Source organism: Triplophysa dalaica, chromosome 14 (genome assembly GCF_015846415.1).
Source record: "Triplophysa dalaica isolate WHDGS20190420 chromosome 14, ASM1584641v1, whole genome shotgun sequence".
NCBI classification, from domain to species: domain Eukaryota; kingdom Metazoa; phylum Chordata; class Actinopteri; order Cypriniformes; family Nemacheilidae; genus Triplophysa; species Triplophysa dalaica.
In genome coordinates this window covers 17,850,451-17,868,980 of record NC_079555.1, presented here as the reverse complement: position 1 = coordinate 17,868,980, position 18,530 = coordinate 17,850,451, and the positions used below count along the sequence as shown (strand labels likewise).

General features: G+C 38.2%; 1 protein-coding gene across 4 annotated transcripts; it reads left to right on the top strand.

Moving 5' to 3' along the window:
* The first annotated feature begins 1,038 nt into the window (after positions 1 to 1,038).
* On the top strand, positions 1,039 to 17,247 carry ankrd67 (ankyrin repeat domain 67). 4 transcript variants are annotated; one of them, XM_056766555.1, is made up of 8 exons: positions 1,039 to 1,236; positions 1,324 to 1,476; positions 6,957 to 7,139; positions 11,149 to 11,332; positions 12,811 to 13,057; positions 15,316 to 15,868; positions 16,443 to 16,739; positions 16,835 to 17,247. In XM_056766555.1, exons 5-8 carry the CDS (start codon positions 12,819 to 12,821, stop codon positions 17,000 to 17,002), a joined length of 1,257 nt encoding a protein of 418 aa, XP_056622533.1. In that variant the 5' UTR covers positions 1,039 to 1,236; positions 1,324 to 1,476; positions 6,957 to 7,139; positions 11,149 to 11,332; positions 12,811 to 12,818; the 3' UTR covers positions 17,003 to 17,247. The 4 variants fall into 4 exon arrangements, with proteins under 4 accessions (XP_056622533.1, XP_056622534.1, XP_056622532.1 ...); XM_056766556.1 differs by having other exon boundaries at positions 1,368 to 1,476; positions 6,957 to 11,332; XM_056766554.1 differs by having other exon boundaries at positions 6,957 to 11,332.
* The last annotated feature ends 1,283 nt before the right edge of the window (positions 17,248 to 18,530 follow it).

The window sequence follows — 18,530 nt, the reverse complement described above, 5'->3', positions numbered from 1 at the left end:
ATATACAATGACACTCTAAATCAAAGTAGTTTCAATGTGGCTAGCTACTTTTTATAGCAACTTGTAATGTAGCTAACTACTTTTTCAGATGGGTATGGTGTAACCTAACTACTTTTATTGATGAGTCGCTTGTTTATCTAACTACAGTTTCAATGTAGCTTCCACAACACTGCTTAGCAGATCGTAAGCATAGTAAAGATTAGAAAAATTTGGCGCCTTTAAACATTTTTGACTTTTACAGTAAACAGATACTGACAATATTACAAACTTGATTGCAATGTAATCTATTTCAAAAGAGACACAATTAATCATGCGTAGGTCCACAGTCAAATACAAACAGAATAGGTTTAGGAAACATAAAAACAAGTGAAATAATAAACTGATCAGACAAAGAGCTAAATTAAACTGTGACCCATTCACCTAGAAGGTAATTTATTTACAACATCAAACTACTGATCACTGCCTTAACTTGTGTTTAAATGTGATTAAAAGTGGTTCCATGTATATTTTTTGTGTTTGGCTGGTTTGGTCCAATTGCTCATTTTGTTTGCTGCATGATTGTGTTTTTATTCTGGCTGGGAAAATGATTCAATCAGTGAAGAAGAGCTTTCATAAATCTTTCTCTTCATTATGCCAGGCTAACCCTGATGGCACAGTTACATCAAATAAACAACTGCTGAGAAAATTATGTGCCATTTGGAATAAGCATGCTTATAAAAACAGTAAAATAATTAAACAAGGCAGATGTTAATATCACGTATAAAAGATTTGAGATGAATAACCAAAACCTGAATTAACCGAAGTTGGAAGCTGTCAAATGGCATATCACATTAAAGTCTGATTGATCCTAAAATAGCATGTAAGATAAATGTGTGTGGTTTCAAGCCAGGCATTTGGTTCTCATAGGCTCTCTTCCAAACCATTTTAAAACATAATAGGCGTGCACCTGACAGCAAGACTGTTTCAAAACATAGGCAGTATTATTAGGTCACATAGCAAGCGTTTATTGCTGTTAGACGAGCCTCTTTTGAATTGTTTTCAGTTTGCAGGGAGTGTTTGCCAGGCGTCTCACTTTTTGCCGCCTGTTATGCCATACAAATTTGACGTCATGCACCATTTTTCCTATTCTCCAATCGAATGAAAGGAGAGGCGGGCCTTCCGATGGGGTGACGGAACTTTACAGTTGCTTGAAATGTACGGAGACTGCAATGAAGAAGGAGAAACTTCTTCTACTCGGTGAGAAACCGATTCACACCTTGCATCTTTTGAATATTTTTAAATATCGCGTCAAATTCGTTGTGGTGTGACGTGCTCTATTTTCAGGTGCTTCGGCGAATAATCGAGATGAAAAAATCTCTACTTTTCAGAAAGCCGCAGGTCACGTGACAACCAACCAGCCAATATTGACAAGCTCAATGAAAATGGAGACACAGATGATCACAGCATAACTAAATATTGTAGCAGAGTTATCGCAAGGTATTTTCTGTGCATATAATCCATATATACTTTGTTTATACCTCCTCGTCTCAACGGCTACCGTGGCCCATGATTGTTTAGCGACGACAGATGCCAGGAAAGCGCAAAGTCCAGGAGCTTTTCATAAAACGGAGAACGCGGTGCAGCTCGAGTTTTCCGCACGGTTTAAGACGCGAAATGTAAATCGGGCCTTATGCTGACTGACGAGAGTTAACCAAGAAAGGTCAGAGCAAGCGCCCAATGCTTGTATCTTTTTGAGTGTATGAAAATATGACTGTTAAAAGCAATTAGAGCGCTTGTGCTATAATCCTTGACTAACAGAACAGCTGTTTGGGTGTTTTTTTCAAAGGGTAAAGAGCAAGGCGGCGTGTCTCGTTTAATCAAACATGAAACGCGTGTTCTATGTGATCGTGCCTTCACGCTGTCATTTAAAGAGTGAGTTTACTTAAAAGGGAAAATGTGCTATTAATTTATTTACCCAAAGCCATCCAAGATGTAGGTGACATGGTTTCTTGCAAAAGTCAATTTAAAACCTTATAAGCAAATACAGGCAAGCAATCCCAAATTGCATTGCAACAAGTTCAGCAAAAATTCATCTAGGATGATGTATGAATGCCACCAAAAAGTAACAAATCATTAGCGTAGCAACATGCTAACACCAAGTCTACTCAATGTAATTTGCTTCACGTGAAGAGCATCATATGTATGACACACACAGTTGTCTGTGAAGTGACCTGTAGGATTTCCTGTAGCACATGATGTTACCTCAATGTGTTTTGGAATACATCCATAGATTACATTTGGCAAGCAGATTGTTTTCAAGTCTAAAACTGGGAACTGAAGTTGTATATCAATGTCTAGTTGTTTTTAAAGCTGCGCAGTTCATGTGTATGGGACTGGGGCAGTTGTGTTATTATGACCACTTTGAGCTATTAGCTCATTTCGTACATTTATACAAGATTTATAATTGCGAAATTAAATCTGAAGTAAAGTGACGTCTGCGCATGCTCCTTCTCCTGCTCTCCATGCTGCCGCGTGGGCATGCCACATGCTTTTCTAGGCCTATTTTTTCATTAAATATTTCAGCGTTTATTGTAAATATTTTATCTATGTGGGTCATTCTCTTTTTGAAATTCGTTTACCCTCATAATCTTTAGTTAAAATCTGAAAATGAACTTCCTTCCTGTAATGACTATTCATCTTAAATGATGGCTGTTAGACGGTTTGGGCAAGGCATCCGTTAACTCCTCCCCTTGAACTGTCAGTCTGCTGCCAGTTCCATTTCAAGATGGATTTCAACGGCTGTTTTTATGCCTCCAATTAAAAACGCATAGAAAGAAAAAAGTTCTCATTAGAAATTCAATTTCTCTCTGATATGCGTCAAAATACGGAAGTAAAAACAATCGCAATTCCAGTTCACAGGGACTGTAAGGACTATAATTGTTAGATTGATGTGTAAGGGAAAACACATATTTTAATACACGAGCATAACGTTTCACATAGTTGTGCTGAAAAATAAACTAACAATTCCTAATGTGTCAGAAATATTGTTTTATTAGTATTGGGATGCACATTGTAATACCTAAACTCCAGTCATGGAAAAATGTTTGAAAACAGTGTAGCATATTAGTTAAAGGTAGTTGAACTGTTTGTATGTACTGTAGTAAGTTTACTTAACACGTGATTTTTTTTTGCAGACATTAAAGGTTATCTACATAACCCCCTTTTGATTTGTTTACCATCCCAGTGACGTAAATGTGTTAAATTTGATGTGAAATCAAAATGGCCCCTGTTTATTTGGCCTTATTCTGAACAGAGGACATTACTTTAAAGAAAACAGATCAAAAATTAAAGTTACCAACTAAATAATAAAATACTCTTTTGCAATAAGAAATACATCAGACTGTAAAATAAAATGATTTGTAAAAGCAAGTGTTAACTATTACCATGTACAATGCATTCTTGATGCATTACAAAGATACAGATAAACACTGTTCCTGAAACTTTTACTCCAAATCAATGTTTTACAGGTATTACTGACCCATCCAACTAGCAAAAATAACAACGTTCTATATTTGGTCTTGTTCTTTTACGAAGTTTCATCACAGTGTAGTACAAAGCACTGCAAATGTATTAATAACCAAAATGTGAAATTGATTTCCAGATATTGTCTTTCCCGGGGAGACTCTGTGAGGGGGTTGTTTTTGGACATCTCTGGTGCCAGAGTGCGTTCTGAACTCACCAGGCTTTAAAACCACAGTGCTCTGGAACTGTTTGCTCGCAGAACTCCATCTTCTCAGTAGAGATGATACATCTTGGTTTGTTTAAGTCAGCAACATGTAGTCGCCTCCTCAATAAATTCCAGAATGTACTGTGTTCGGGGGGTTCCGGAACGTTGAAGTGGAATAATAAATGAAAGGCTCTCTTATAAAATGCCAAAGTTTTTGAAAATGCTTTAGAGACATATCTTATACACGTAAAAACCCTTGAGTGGGAAAGAGCGTAACAATGAAAATAAGAACAATGTGGGTCGAAGTACCCTTTAACACTAAGCGGCAACATGTGTTTTCAATCAGGTCCTCTGGCTGCGTTTTGTTAAGAGGCCCTGTGGGGTCAAGTATGTGTCTTAATTACATCAAATTTTGTTTTAATAGGTCTTTCTGGGGATCTTTGACTCTACCTGATTGGACCTCTGCATCAAGAGGGAAATAATTGAAATGATGACGTTTGCATTATCAACAATTTACTCTATGATTTATATATATATACACAAACATAGTTTCATAGAGTCTACTGAATATACACCAAAAATATCAGATATATGCAACTTCAGGGGAGGTTATCTTTAGTATGGTCTATGCAACACAATTGCATGGTCATTCGTAACTGTTTTACAAGGCGGTTAGTTTGAATGAATTTGTACAATTTTATTGTATTCAATGTAAGAATATTAGTTATTATATGAATTTGATGCAAAATTGTTACGCTTTAGTACAATTGGCTTTCGCTCCAGTGAAGTTAGGTTAGGCCTTTAGCATGGCTTTTTTTTAATAATCTTATGTTTTTGTACGATTCACTTCATACTAATTGATACAAATTAGCCACCTTGTAAAATAGTTATGATAGGTTCTTTTAAGATCAGTCTATTTATAAATGCTTTCAACAAAATATGTTGTCATATATGCATGATAACAGTAAAATGAAAACCTTCAAATGCCCAAAATATACATAATACAGTATATGGGATCAATTAAATACACTTTTATTTAAGTTGGTTTCACTTTAAGCGTGCATTTCTGTTTGAAATCTAAATATGAAAAAACATATTGCTATATATAATAATGTGATATAGACACTGAATTCACCAGAAACACCAGCATAAGCTTGTTATTTGAAACAGACATCACAACTTTCCCTTTACCTCACTGCTTTTGGCTGCCACCAGACGTTTCAAGTCCAGCATTTTTCAACTTTCTTACGCACAGTCCCCCCAATTTTTTAAGTTTTTTTTCTTCTGAAATGTGTCTTCTAGTCTAATTCAATTCTTATAATATTAGCTCTAGTCAACCTTTTAATTAATATTTTTTGGGGGGGTGGATGATCTTGACGAACCTTAAAGGAAATCAAAACAAAAGGTTAAGGAGGGGGATCAAAATCTCTCTATATTTCTAATATAAACAAGATTGTTTTTTTTTGCTTTAGCTCCTATAAAATAGTTTAGCTATCTGCGCCAGAAATTCCAAAAGATGCTTTCGTAAGATGAAGCCCTTCACAATATGAATACCTAAAATATCCAATAAAAATTCCTTTGAAAGAGGAAAAGCATATAAGAATTCCCCATTGACCATTAGCATAATAAACAACATAATCACACAATATTTTCTGTTGGATTTATTAAAGCTACACATTTCTGCTCCGTAAACACCCACATACATGTCCGTTCAGCAATCTTTCAATATGATGTTTGAATTATCGTTCAGTCATTGACTTGCTACATCTGTTAGAACAATTTTTTATTTAAGTGCTGCGTCAGCCTAATGGTTATACGACGTCAAGTTGAAGTCAAATTTATTTTCAGATCTATGACACTGAGCTCTGGCAGACCCCGACTGCAGAATCCCAGCATACAGGCAGTCGGGTGCTTTATGAAGCGTTCTGACAGAGGTTACACTTACTCTTTAAAAACACAGGGCCCTTGAGAAAGTCTTGCTCAATGCTTTGGATGGTTTGTGTGCCCCCTGTGGATGTCATTACTTACTGGGGAATGCAACGGTTACATACAGCTGTATAGACTAACCTTTAACATTCTCACAATGATGACGTAATGAAGAAGAACTTGTAAATGACAAATTGTTGCAGTCTTTAGGGGTCATAGAGCTGAAATGTTTTAATTGTGATATATTTATCAGCTTGCAGTTAAGTATGTTTTTATCCTGAATCAACTCACTGTGCAATGTTGCTTTGGACAGCACATTTAGGAAAGATTAATTGAGAACCTACAGGGGTAAAAATGTCAGTATTTACAGTACATTGTTGAAGGAACAGTTTACCCAGTTAATGTTTAAACTTAAAGCATCAAGACATTGCGACAGGTTTGATGTTAGTCATGACATTGTCATTGGTTTCTCCATGGCTTCAGGCTGATGGCGAAGTGCCATTTTATTTAGTTCTACATTGTAAAACATTTTTAAAGCTTTAAGCCCCAGTTCGTAATTTTGATGGAGGATCTATTGACCGACATGCAATATAATAAACATAACTATGTCTTCAGAGGTGTATAAATACCTCACATAATGAAGCTTAATTTACTCCAAAAAAGTTATTAATTACTAGTTACTAATTACATATTCAATAGTGTTATTAGATTACTGTACAAATTACTCTCTCCAAAATGTATTTAATTACTTTCGATATATTACATAAACCTTGATTAGTTAAGTGATTCAAAGATAGACACGAAACGGCTCTTATTTCATTCAAATAAATCATAACTAACTACATTAATTATTCTTATTAACTGACCAAAGATACAAATGTGAGAAGGACACATTAAAGCATACATTTTAAAGTTAGACGTATCATTTTTATGTCATTTCCACCTGAATATATTTGGGTATTTAGTTCAATTACATCAGATGTAACTGTAATTTTCTCAGTCGGAAAAGGGGGGCTTGCACACTTCAGGTAGGTGGAGAGTTCCTGCCACAAGTGGAGGAGTTCAAGTATCTGGGGGTCTTGTTCATGAGTAAGGGAAGGATAGAACAGGAGATTGACAGACGGATCGGTGCAGCTTCTGCAGTAATGCGGTCACTGTACCGGTCTGTCGTGGTGAAGAAGGAGCTGAGCCGTAAGGCGAAGCTCTCGATTTACCGGTCAATCTACGTTCCTACTCTCACCTATGGTCATGAGCTGTGGGTCATGACCGAAAGGACAAGATCCCGGATACAGGTGACTGAAATAAGCTTTCTCATTCCACCCAGGGGAAGACCTAGGACATGCTGGAGGGACTATGTCTCCCGGCTGGCCTGGGAACGCCTCGGTGTCCCCCCGGAAGAGCTGGAGGAAGTGTCTAGGGAGAGGGAAGTCTTGGCATCCCTGCTTAGACTGCTGCCACCACGACCCGCCCCCGGATAAGCGGCAGAAAATGGATTGATGGATGGACGGTAACTGTAATTAAATTACAGAAAAGATCAAAGTAATCCCTTACTTAACTTTTTCAAGGGAAAAGTAATTGAAGTACTGTAATTAATTTCTTAGTAACTAGTTACACCCAATACTGGAAGCATTTTGTTTTTATTACCTTATAGAATGAGCTAATTCTATCTATGAACACTACGGGCCACCTTGCATAGAATTTGCCATGTTGTTTCTACATTAGCCCTAAATGGACAAACTGCTCTACAGAGAGCGTTTCGTAAATACGAAGCGAAAATGTTGTCCTGTGTCAGTTGGTGTAGTGCTTCGAAATGTAGGGTGGAGGGATGGAGTGGGCAAGTGGTTGCACCATAAACTTTATGCATTTATTTTTTAACTGTATGAGTGACATGACTTGGGGCAAATTTTTTATCAAATCATGAAAGAATGGCTGTGAGGGGTTTGGAGTTGTTTGAAGGCATAATCTGTACATGTGATAACAAAAATTGGCTCATTGTCTTAATTTTGGTCGAGCACCACACAATTGTGGAAGCGCATCTTACCAAGATGTATGAGTGTGTTCTACCAAAGTTTTTTGGTCTCTACACCCACTGTTAAACCATGACAAAGTCATTAGAATCGAATCCATTTACAGTCGTGCTCAAAATTATTCAACCCCCACTGAAATTGATTGTTTTGGTCGGTTTGACATTGATTATGATCATTCAGTCCTCCTGCTTGCAATTAAATCAAAGAGGCACGTGTAGGTCAAACAAATATAACATAACATTTATAATGAAATAACCACAAATGTCTTTTCTGAGCTCACATCATTATCAGTTTTATTCAACCCCCAAGTGACATTCAATCTTAGTACTTAGTACAACATCCTTTTACAGTTATAACAGCTTTTAAACGTGAAGCATAGCTTGACACAAGTGTCTTGCAGCGATCTACGGGTATCTTCGCCCATTCATCATGGGCAAAAGCCTCCAGTTCAGTCACATTCTTAGGCTTGCGCACTGCAACTGTTTACTTTAAGTCCCACCAGAGGTTCTCAATCGGATTTAAGTCTGGTGACTGCGATGGCAATTTCAAAATGTTCCAGCCTTTAATCTGCAACCATGCTCTAGTGGACTTTGAGGTATGCTTGGGATCATTGTCCTGTTGAAAGGTCCAACGTCTTCCAAGCCTCAGGTTTGTGACGGACTGAATCACATTGTCATCCAATATCTCCTGGTACTGAAGAGAATTCATGGTACCTTGCACACGCTGAAGCTTCCCAGTACCTGCAGAAGCAAAACAGCCCCAAAGCATGATTGACCCCCGCCATGCTTCACAGTAGGCAAGGTGTTCTTTTCTTCAAAGGCCTTGTTCTTCCTCCTCCAAACATAGCGTTGATCCATGGGCCCAAACAGTTCTAATTTTGTTTCATCAGTCCACAGAACACTATCCCAAAACTTCTGTGGTTTGTCCACATGACTTTTGGCATACTGCAGTCAACACTTCTTATTCTTTGGGGACAGCAAGGGGGTGCGCCTGGGAGTTCTGGCATGGAGGCCTTCATTACGCAGGGTGCGCCGTATTGTCTGAGCAGAAACTTCAGTACCCACATCTGACAAATCTTTTCTCAGTTCCTCAGCAGTCACACGGGGACTTTTCTCCACTCTACACTTCAGGTAGCGCACAGCAATCGAAGTCAGCATCTTCTTTCTGCCACGACCAGGTAGCGTTTCAACAGTGCCCTTTGCCTTGAATTTGCGAATGATGCTTCCTATGGTGTCTCTTGGTATGTTTAACATCTTTGCAATCTTCTTATAGCCATTGCCCTTCCTATGAAGAGTAATCACCTGTTCTCTTGTCTTCCTGGACCATTCTCTTGACCTCACCATGTTTGTAACCACACCAGAAAATGTCTAGAAGGAGCTGAGTATCACAGTCATTTTAAAGCTGCCTAATTGGTGCTTATTAGGCTTTATTGCTGCTCCCTGATATCCACAGGTGTTTTCAATACCTGATTGAAAACACTTCATTGAACCTCTGTTCTTCAGAGTGGTAGTCTTTAAGGGGTTGAATAATTATGTCAATGAAGAATTCACAAAAGAAACATTTACTACTGTATTACAAAACTAATTGATGTCATTTTAGTTGCATATGGTTCTTTAAGAAGTCCTTGTAGGATTTCATTCTGAATACAATTACAAATGTACACTAAATTCCCCAAACCATTTACAGCATTGGGGGTTGAATAATTTTGAACACAACTGTACTTTCAGTCACACTATCACGTGGCCATTTAATGCCACTTTAATGCCCTACTTGACTTCTGCAGACTACTCAACGCATCTACCCTCTCATAATAAAAGTCAGTCAGAAGAAAGGCTTGAATTTTGGATGAAATGTTTTCTTTTCTGAACGATGAGACAAACGGCATGCAATGTACAAACCAATCAAGTCTCAAACAATCATTCAGGTTTTGGAAGCAGATACTAAACAAAACAGGTGTGGTTGGAACAGAGGACATAGACAATATTATGTCACAATATTGCCACACTAGACATTTAGAGGCCTTAGATCAGCGATGTCCTCTCCAACTATAACTGACTAAAAAACTTCATGTAATTTGTGTATAAAACATCGCCCTCTGGTGGTCTGCTGTATTAATCCCGTTTTGCTGGATGGACAGTGACCTCTTGTGGATCATCAATACACTTTGATGAAGTTTAATGGCAGAAACCAGCTGTGAAGGAAAACAATGAGGCTGAAGTCTGTTGAACCGACACCACATGAGCCATATTTCTCCTCTAACAATCCCATCTACGCAACAGCCACAGGCCATTAGCACAACATTCGCTTCAAAGCTCAACCCTCAGACAAACTGCAGGACATATGATGTAATGTAATGTTCCGGATATCATCATGTTGATCAGTGAATGATTAACCTTAGAGTTCATGTAAGAACAAATGGAAGAAGTTTGGAAATCATCTACATTTCAAGAAAATTCCTCTTGAAATTCATTACCTTGACTGTGTTTCTATGTGTCCCCTATTTCCATCCCTGAATATAAATACATTTTATTCAAACATGACACAATCTAAACAAGAAAGTCTTAGATAAGCTTTCTCGACACAAAAATATGAAAGAGGACACCATGCAAGGCAGCCAAACCCAAAGATTTCAATACACAGCCGTTATTGAATTATCTAGAATCTATTGTTTGTTAACTACAGAGATGTCATTGATAAAATGAAAACACTGAGAAAGCCTAAGCTGCACTTTCACGCTTAATTAAAATGGTCATGTGTACGGGTGAGCATACTAAAACATTTTAGTTAGAAAGTTGAGCATACGCCTAAAGTATTAAACTTTGGCACATAACCCGTCCTGCACACTTTGTGCTGTAGAAATGAATGAGACGGTTCATGTAACTTAATTAGAGGTGTGCCATTACTTTTCGTAGCTATTGAACTTGGTAGAGGATAAAACGAGAGAAACAAATCCCCTAAATTAAAATTAAATAAAAAAATTAAGATCTAGAGGTGGTCTTTTTTGGCTTCAGTCGATAACAGTGCATCTATCAACTGCATAGCAACAAACTATAAAACTTTTAGGACATTTTAGCCTCATAGTAATGCCCTGACAACCACCCAGAATACTTTGGACTAGGATTCTGCAATACAAGAAACTCAAAATTCTAATTTACGTACCGATGTAAATATAACAATATATTGCAGTTACGTCTGGGTGTACCTACAAGAAATCATTTGTACATCATTCAAGAGTCATTATGATTAATTTCCTTTTTATCCAAACGAAATTGGCAATCCTGTTGAATTTTGAGAAGGTGTAATAATTTCAAACACAAAATAAAAGAAAAGTCAAATGAGTCGCGCGGGCAATATAATAATATAATCAGACACAGACTGTCACACAGCAACCAACAGGCATGCGCAGTGCCAGAACTCAAACATAGTCTATCTCTCTCTCTCGCTCTCTCTCTCTCTCGCTCTCTCTCCTTTGCCATCATATAATAACAGTGCTCCAAAAAATCATGCTCACCATAGCAACCTCAGAAGAACATACAACACTTGGTGATCAGCATCTAAGGGGCTGGAAAGACCAGATCTGCATGTTATTGGATACAGTCAGAAGAGCCAGAGATCTGTTTAACACCTCACACCGAAGAGACGCAAGACTTCATGGAGTAACTGGCCCTCACAGGTAACTTCCAGAGAACTCATTTGGATAACACAGGAAATTATGTAATGATCTACGAATGAACTGATAATTGTGCAATGTTTGATAGCCAGATATTCAGAACTTACTACATGTAAAAAAAACATTGTATTTGTTGATGTCCCTTGCCGGCAGTGTATCTTTACAGCAGTGTGTTTTTAAGAGATATTATTCAACTGAAAAATGGGAGGCAGGGGCAGGAGGCGGTATTCCGCCTGCAGAATCCTAAACTCCCACGACATGACAGGCTGTTCACTCCAGATCCCCAGTGGCTCACAGCTGGGCTTGGCACAGAGACATACACACTGGGAGAAAGTCTTCTTTTTGAACAGATCTCGTCATTTTAACATGTGAGGGAATGTAGAGAGCACAGTTAGTGATGATGGCATGACAAAAACAAGTTTATTTCTAGATAAAGTTCATTTAAAACAAACAAGTAGGAATATAATTGTTTATACCTAACCCTGGAATTAAGTCTTGACCTAACAGCCTAACAGACATTTGTGTCAAAGGGATGGTTTCCCCACAGAATTTCATTCTGTCATCATTTACTCACCTGACATTTTTAACCTGCATGACTTTCTTACTTCTGCAAAAACAAAAGAAGATATTTTGAAAAATATTTGTAACCAAAAACCACCATTCACTTCTATCGTATGGACACAAAACCAGCGGAAGTCAATGATGACCAAAGGTTTGCGGTAACAAACATTCTTCAAAATATCTTCTTTTGTGATCTGCATCATACAGGTTAAAAATGTCGGGGGAGTAAATGATGACAGAATTTTCTAATGAACTACATTTAAACGAAAATGTTATTGTTAAATGTTAAAATTACATTAGTAAAATATATTTTTTATCTCTTTCTAATTCTGTTTTTGTGTATTCTTATGCTACGGGCACATGTGTCGAGCCTTATGTAATGTTTATTTGAAAATTTGAAATTTAAATATTTGTCATGTTTTGCTCTACATCATTAAAATTCTCTCATCTGTTTGCGTTGGTTGAATAACCAAAACTGCCAGAGTTCATCAACCTCTCTGATAGTAATTGCAACCGTTGTTACCATGGCGACGAAGTCTCTAAATGGAATTACATCACAAAATACAGATCAGAAGAGTATTGGATGACATTCAATGGAAGATCTGTGTAGCATTTTGAAACCATTGCAACAATGACTCTATACATTACGCAAGAGCTCCAATGATTTACACAAGACTCAGGATTTATTGCACATTTAACTAGATGTAGGTCAGAAAAGAGTTTACTTGAGCGTTGTAGCCAAACTGGCCAAGAAACTAATAACTGCTGTAAAGTTTTACCACCCTCTAGTGGAATGAGTGTAGGTAGCCAATAACGTATTTGTGCAACTGTCCACACTCTTCCATTGCTTTAGGTTTTATTCAATGAAAAGCCATGCAATCTTCAGTTTTCTGATTAGATCATGTAACTTTTCTACACAGATCTTGTCATGTCCCGCGCATGCCCAGAATTGCATTGGAGGTGGTTGGAGCTTCACGACTCTGTGTCGATGGGATCTCGAGAGAGGAGGGTCCGGACTGCTACGGGAACCAGGCAGTGGAGGATCCATCGGCGGGCCAAACCCAGATACTCAGTGTTGGATGAGCGCAGGCTACATTATGCGGCATGGGAGGGCTGTATGGAGCATGTCAAGGCCATGCTGGAACATGGAGTTCCAGCGAACTGCCAGTTAGTGACCTTCAACTTTAAATTGAAGACTATCTTCTACACTTTTGCACATGTTACCTCATTTTGTAGATTGAGTCTAATGGAAAAGTGTGTAAACACTATTGCACTGTGGTCCTATCAAAACACATTTGCTCACATTTTTTATCTAAAGGGATCAATTATTCTCTTATAGGTTCGACAAAGATATATAGGGTCAACAAGGCAGATTCTTTTATCCGAAGCAACTTACAAGAGGAAGAAAAACAATGAAGCGATTGGTCATAGGGAGTAATTAAAGGTCTCATGAACTGTTCTTGTTTATTGTTTTATACTGTTATATGACGTCTACATATGACGTTCGCTTGGTTTTTACATCCAAAAACATTAAAATCCATAAGTATTAGGCTATTTTCTTCCCAAGTTTTCAGGCCAGCTCGGCAAATGCTCGGTTTTAATGGGTGTGCCGCATTGAAGACACTTTGAAGTAAACAGCAGTTTGCGTAGTTGGAGCCTTCTGTGAATTTGGTTCGAGACGTAACGTTAGGTTACACATAAGCACCATTCACTCTTTTCGCATGGCATTAGTATTATCTGGAGACCTCCTGTGATTTATAAATGACCTCCCCACATCAGAATTTCATGTGACGCATTACACAAGATGATTTTACTCAAATTTACGGCCTTATTTCCCGGATGTGATGGCAAGGCTTTGTGTATAGTTTGTATATCCTATACTTGTATTGCGTTTAATGATATATGAACATACCTGTCAGCATTTGAGACCAGTGATCCCCAACCGGACAAACGATCACCGCGATCGCGGGACTCAAATGTTACGAGAGGTTCCATGATAAATAAACAATTGGGAGACTCCCGGTAACTTAAAGATATCACCCTGCACCCGAAGTAATACCAAAACACTTCATAGCAGCCTCCATTATTCGCATACGGTGTATAAAACCTTGAAAGATTATGCTGTATTTGAGCCCACCAAATCACAAAGATGCCAATTTGCAAGGGCTTAAGGGCACATTAAGCGATCTCTAACAAAGCAAAGTGACGCACAGTACAAATATTTTTACTCACAAGATTGCACCATTCAGCACAGCTCTCCACAAAAGAGAATTTAAACTAACAAACACTTTTTACCACATGAGCTGGAACGTCTTTTAAATAAACTTTAACCATGCATTCCTAATATCGGAATCCAAAGGAAGGTTATGCAGCGACTGTATTCTTCCAAAACCAGGAATGACACAAGATTTAGCTATCTTTAAAGGCGGGGCTAGAGAAGTAATCTTGATATTTTTCTGTGGTGTGGTGTTCAACCTATCAATGTCGTCATTGATAGGTGCATTCAAGAACCTGGCATTCGCTGGGCCTGAAGTCAATAACAGATGTAATCTAAGTAACAAGGGCGTTACATGATGATCGCGTGAATATGATTCGCTCTTATATAACAAAAGCTTGGGTTAAAATTGTGATTAATACGAGAAGTGAAATGACAAGTTTTTGTCAAGTATTCACATAAAATTATGTAAATTTGAACAATTTTTGAGAGGGATGCAACTGACCCGACTGAATTTGAAAGATTAAACATTTAGAAAAAATGTAATTTCTCTCAGCATTTAGAGAGAGTGTTACAGTCTTTTACATACACATATAATGTTACATACATGCCACTTACCTAACCTTTCTGCTATGTAAGTACATTTTAATGAAAGAGGCTATCTTTTATATATATCTTTCTAAGTAATATGTTTTTTTATTGGTGATAATCTGTAACTTTTTTTTTTTTCACTTTCTTTCTTTATTGTATTTTTTCAAACACAATTCTCAAGCATTCCCTTTGTTTCATGGCAAGATAGTCTGCCCTAAATTTTTGCTATTGTTTGAGCTGGTGTTGCTATGTTGGACATCAGAATGTTCAAACAAATGGAAATGTTTTACATATATGTTTATATACTACACTTTTAATTGCGAATATGTGTAAAAAAAATAAAACGTAACAAAACGGTAATATTCCAGCAGCTGGTCAGCCGGAAAAAAACATAAAATACTATTTTTTGTAAAGTAAAATTACATGTTTTCCATGTTGCTTTACACCCAACTTGTAAATTTGCAGTCTATTTCTGTAATTTGACATTTTTACAGCATTTCACAAATAGGTGAAGTTTCTGTAAAATCAAACAATAAAATTGCGTCAAATTTGTTTTTTACAGTGGACTTCACATACTGTATGTTCATACTTGTTTTGCTCTACCATTTTGTTCTTCCAGGGACTCATATGGTTGGACAGCTGTCCACCATGCCTCATTCAAAGGTCATCTCCCGTTGGTCAAGTTCATTATGCAAACGGGCCAGGTGGAGGTAAACAGCCAGGACTTCTTTAACTGCACCCCCCTGCACCGCTCATGCAGCGGAGGAAACCCAGACACCACTGAGTTTCTCCTCCAGAAAGGTGCATCACATGAAGCAAGGTCCCGGTCCGGCCAGACGCCCCTTCATCTGGCTACAGCCAACGGACACTTGGGCACGGCTCGCGTTCTGCTCCAGCACCTGGCTTCACCAAACCCCCAAGACTTTCATAAGTGGACGCCCCTGCACTGGGCGGTTTTTGGGGGCTGGGGGGATGTTGTGGAGCTTTTGCTGGATAATGGAGCAGATGTGGAGGGTGGAAGAGGTGTGGGGATGAGTCCCCTGCAGCTGGCAGTGCTCGTGGGGAATGAGGCAGGGGTGAGATTGCTGCTCCACAGAGGTGCAGATGCCAATACGAGAGGACCTAATGGGCAGACAGCCTTGCACATGTGCGCCTGCTCTGGAGACAAGAAGGTTAAAGTGTGACAAATACGGAATATGTATTACTGAGATACATTTTCATGAATATGTTAATGCATTTTCTCAATTTTCTCTTTAAAGTGGAGTTTTCAAAAAATGGGGATGCCTTTAGGGAGTGACAGGGGTCTGAGGAAAAGTAAATAAAACTGCTAAAAAAAGTAAATAAAAAAGCCTAATAAATATCAAATAATAAGGTTAAAATAAATAAGTAAATAAATAAGATTCAAATTAAATTTTGATTATAATAGTAGAATAACAGAATCATTCTTTATATATTAATAGATATATTGAATGGATTGAATTTGATTAAATTAATGTAAAAATTAGATAAAATCAAGAAAAATTTGAAACATTTCAAAATTATGTGTGCTGCAGTATACCTTGAATTCGCCAAGACTGTGAATTTGAGGTCTATTAGTCCTTTCTGCTATACAGTATGACCCCAGTCATGCCAACTGCAAGCTGTGAAACAGATGGCATTGGGCGGGCACGATGGACCAGATATAACGTTCCATTTCATCTTTTTTCTACTTGTCTGTCTTTTCCAAACCATGATTCATCCTCATAGATCCTCCAGCATCTGTTAAAAGGAGGGGCCAAGCTTGACATCAGGGATGGAGACATCGCTTCTCCGCTGCACCTGGCTGCCCGCAGCGGCTCTAGGGCTGTGGTGCACCTGTTGATTCTGAATGGCGCAGGACTTGAAGACAGGGACAACCTCAAAATGACACCACTGCATTACACAATGCTCAGGGACAATGCGGAGGCTGCCAAGCTCTTATTGCACTACGGGGCAGATGTGAATGCTAGAGAGAGGCTAGGGCAGACGCCCTTGCACCTGGCCTCTGAGAGAGGTCACTTAAAGGTGTGTAATTCTTCTTAGTGCAGGAGAGTAAATGTTTGTTTGCACCTTCCTGCAAGTCTGTTATTACGAGGCTGTACTTGTGATTCAACCCACAGGTACTCAAGGTTTTGCTAGACAAAGGTGCCAACCCCTTTGTAAGGAGCAGCTGGAGAGAGACAGCAGAGGATGTTGCGAGGACACACAACCACCCGTGTATTCTTCAGCTCCTTCAGCAACACCAGATGCTGCGGAGGAGGGATCAAGACGCCAAAGAGAGAGAATGAAAAATGCTTGACTCTTTATGTCTGTTGGATCTGCTTCAAAACATTTGCCATGGCAACCATTATTTTTGCACAAATACAGTCATGCTGAACAAATGTAATATATGTAATTTATAGGTAAACTTGAGAATTTTTTTACAGTGATCAGTAAGTTTTATTGGCAGAATACTGTAGTGCCTATGATATTTCAACAGAAAGTGTGGAGATTTTGTTAATGTCAATATGAGAATAAATGTTCAACATTTAGACTCTGGACTGGTACTTGTATAGTATATTGCTGTGACAACACCTATTGTTTCTAAATGGGGAGCGCGGGTGGGCTGGAGGTACTATAGGAGCCTCAACAAACTTTTAGGGGCATCAGGATAACCTGAAAAGATTTTTTAAAAGCATTAGAATGATCTAAAACATCAAACTATCTCGTAATGTTTGGTTGTTTCCATAACAAATATACACATTTTATTGAGTTCAAACTGTCAAGGGGGTCTTCAAATATTGTTGTGGACAATAGCAGGCCTTGAAGTAAAAATGGTTGGGATCTACTGGCTATATTGTATCTGTTCTAGTTGTCACAAAACTTCGAATTCTTTTTTAATCGTTTGTTATGAACCACTGCTTCTAAGCAATCAGAAAACAAACAGGAAAACGTGAAACAATTGCTGATAAATATTGCAGTTACACGCGTTGGCCCGACCGATGTTACCAGCGTGCGGCGTTTCGACCGCTTTAAAAAGTCTTCGAATCATTACAAACTAATCACTTTACATCTGTCCTAAAATGTACCAGCGGATTGATATGAACGAGGCACTGGTTTCAATTCCGGTCATTGACGTCAGACTTCTCGTAAAATAACCTGTCATTAGTATATCATAAAATAGACACAAATGTATGTAAAATACAGTAACAAATACCAGTAAACTCTTACGGACCGTATATACTCTTAAAATACATCTTAAATATGATAACAATGTATGATTTGGCTCTCTTTCAGAAATGCATGAACCTGACCCAAATACCACATTATCTATTATCCTGACAATGTGTTAGATTTGATACCGTGGATGTTGTTATGTACTTATTTATTTCATACAATAAGTTAAATATGTTAAACACACAAAAATATATGCAGCTCTACATTAGGTTTAACTGCTGCGGATGAATACAAAACATGTTCGTCAAACCGACTGGTTTGCGTCACAGTAACGTTCCTTCGTATAAAAACACACTTGAAACTGTCACTTTCATGAGGTGAGTAGACAAAATCCGTCGGTAGGAGGCACACCACGGCCTCAAAAAAAATGTAGTTATAACAGCGTTTCTTAGCCTCTTTGTTATTTATCTTTTCGGTACAACCTCAGTGTAACTAGTAGGATGACAGAAGTGTACAAGTAAGTTATCATCGTTTCGTTTCGCTTTGCTTTGTTGTACGGCTCTGGAACGTACACTAGCTATATTGCTTTCACTCTCTACGATTGGTCAAATTTTGTCACCGTTGAAAAAAGTATTAGTATTGCGTAAGCAATTGGCTCAT

Bases quoted from the DNA above. Each gene is read 5' to 3' on its own strand.
- ankrd67 (XM_056766556.1), top strand. From the start codon at position 12,819: ATGTCCCGCGCATGCCCAGAATTGCATTGGAGGTGGTTGGAGCTTCAC. The intron at 13,058-15,315 runs GTTAGTGACCTT...TTGTTCTTCCAG, and splicing joins GGAGTTCCAGCGAACTGCCA to GGACTCATATGGTTGGACAG. The intron at 15,869-16,442 runs GTTAAAGTGTGA...TCATCCTCATAG, and splicing joins CCTGCTCTGGAGACAAGAAG to ATCCTCCAGCATCTGTTAAA.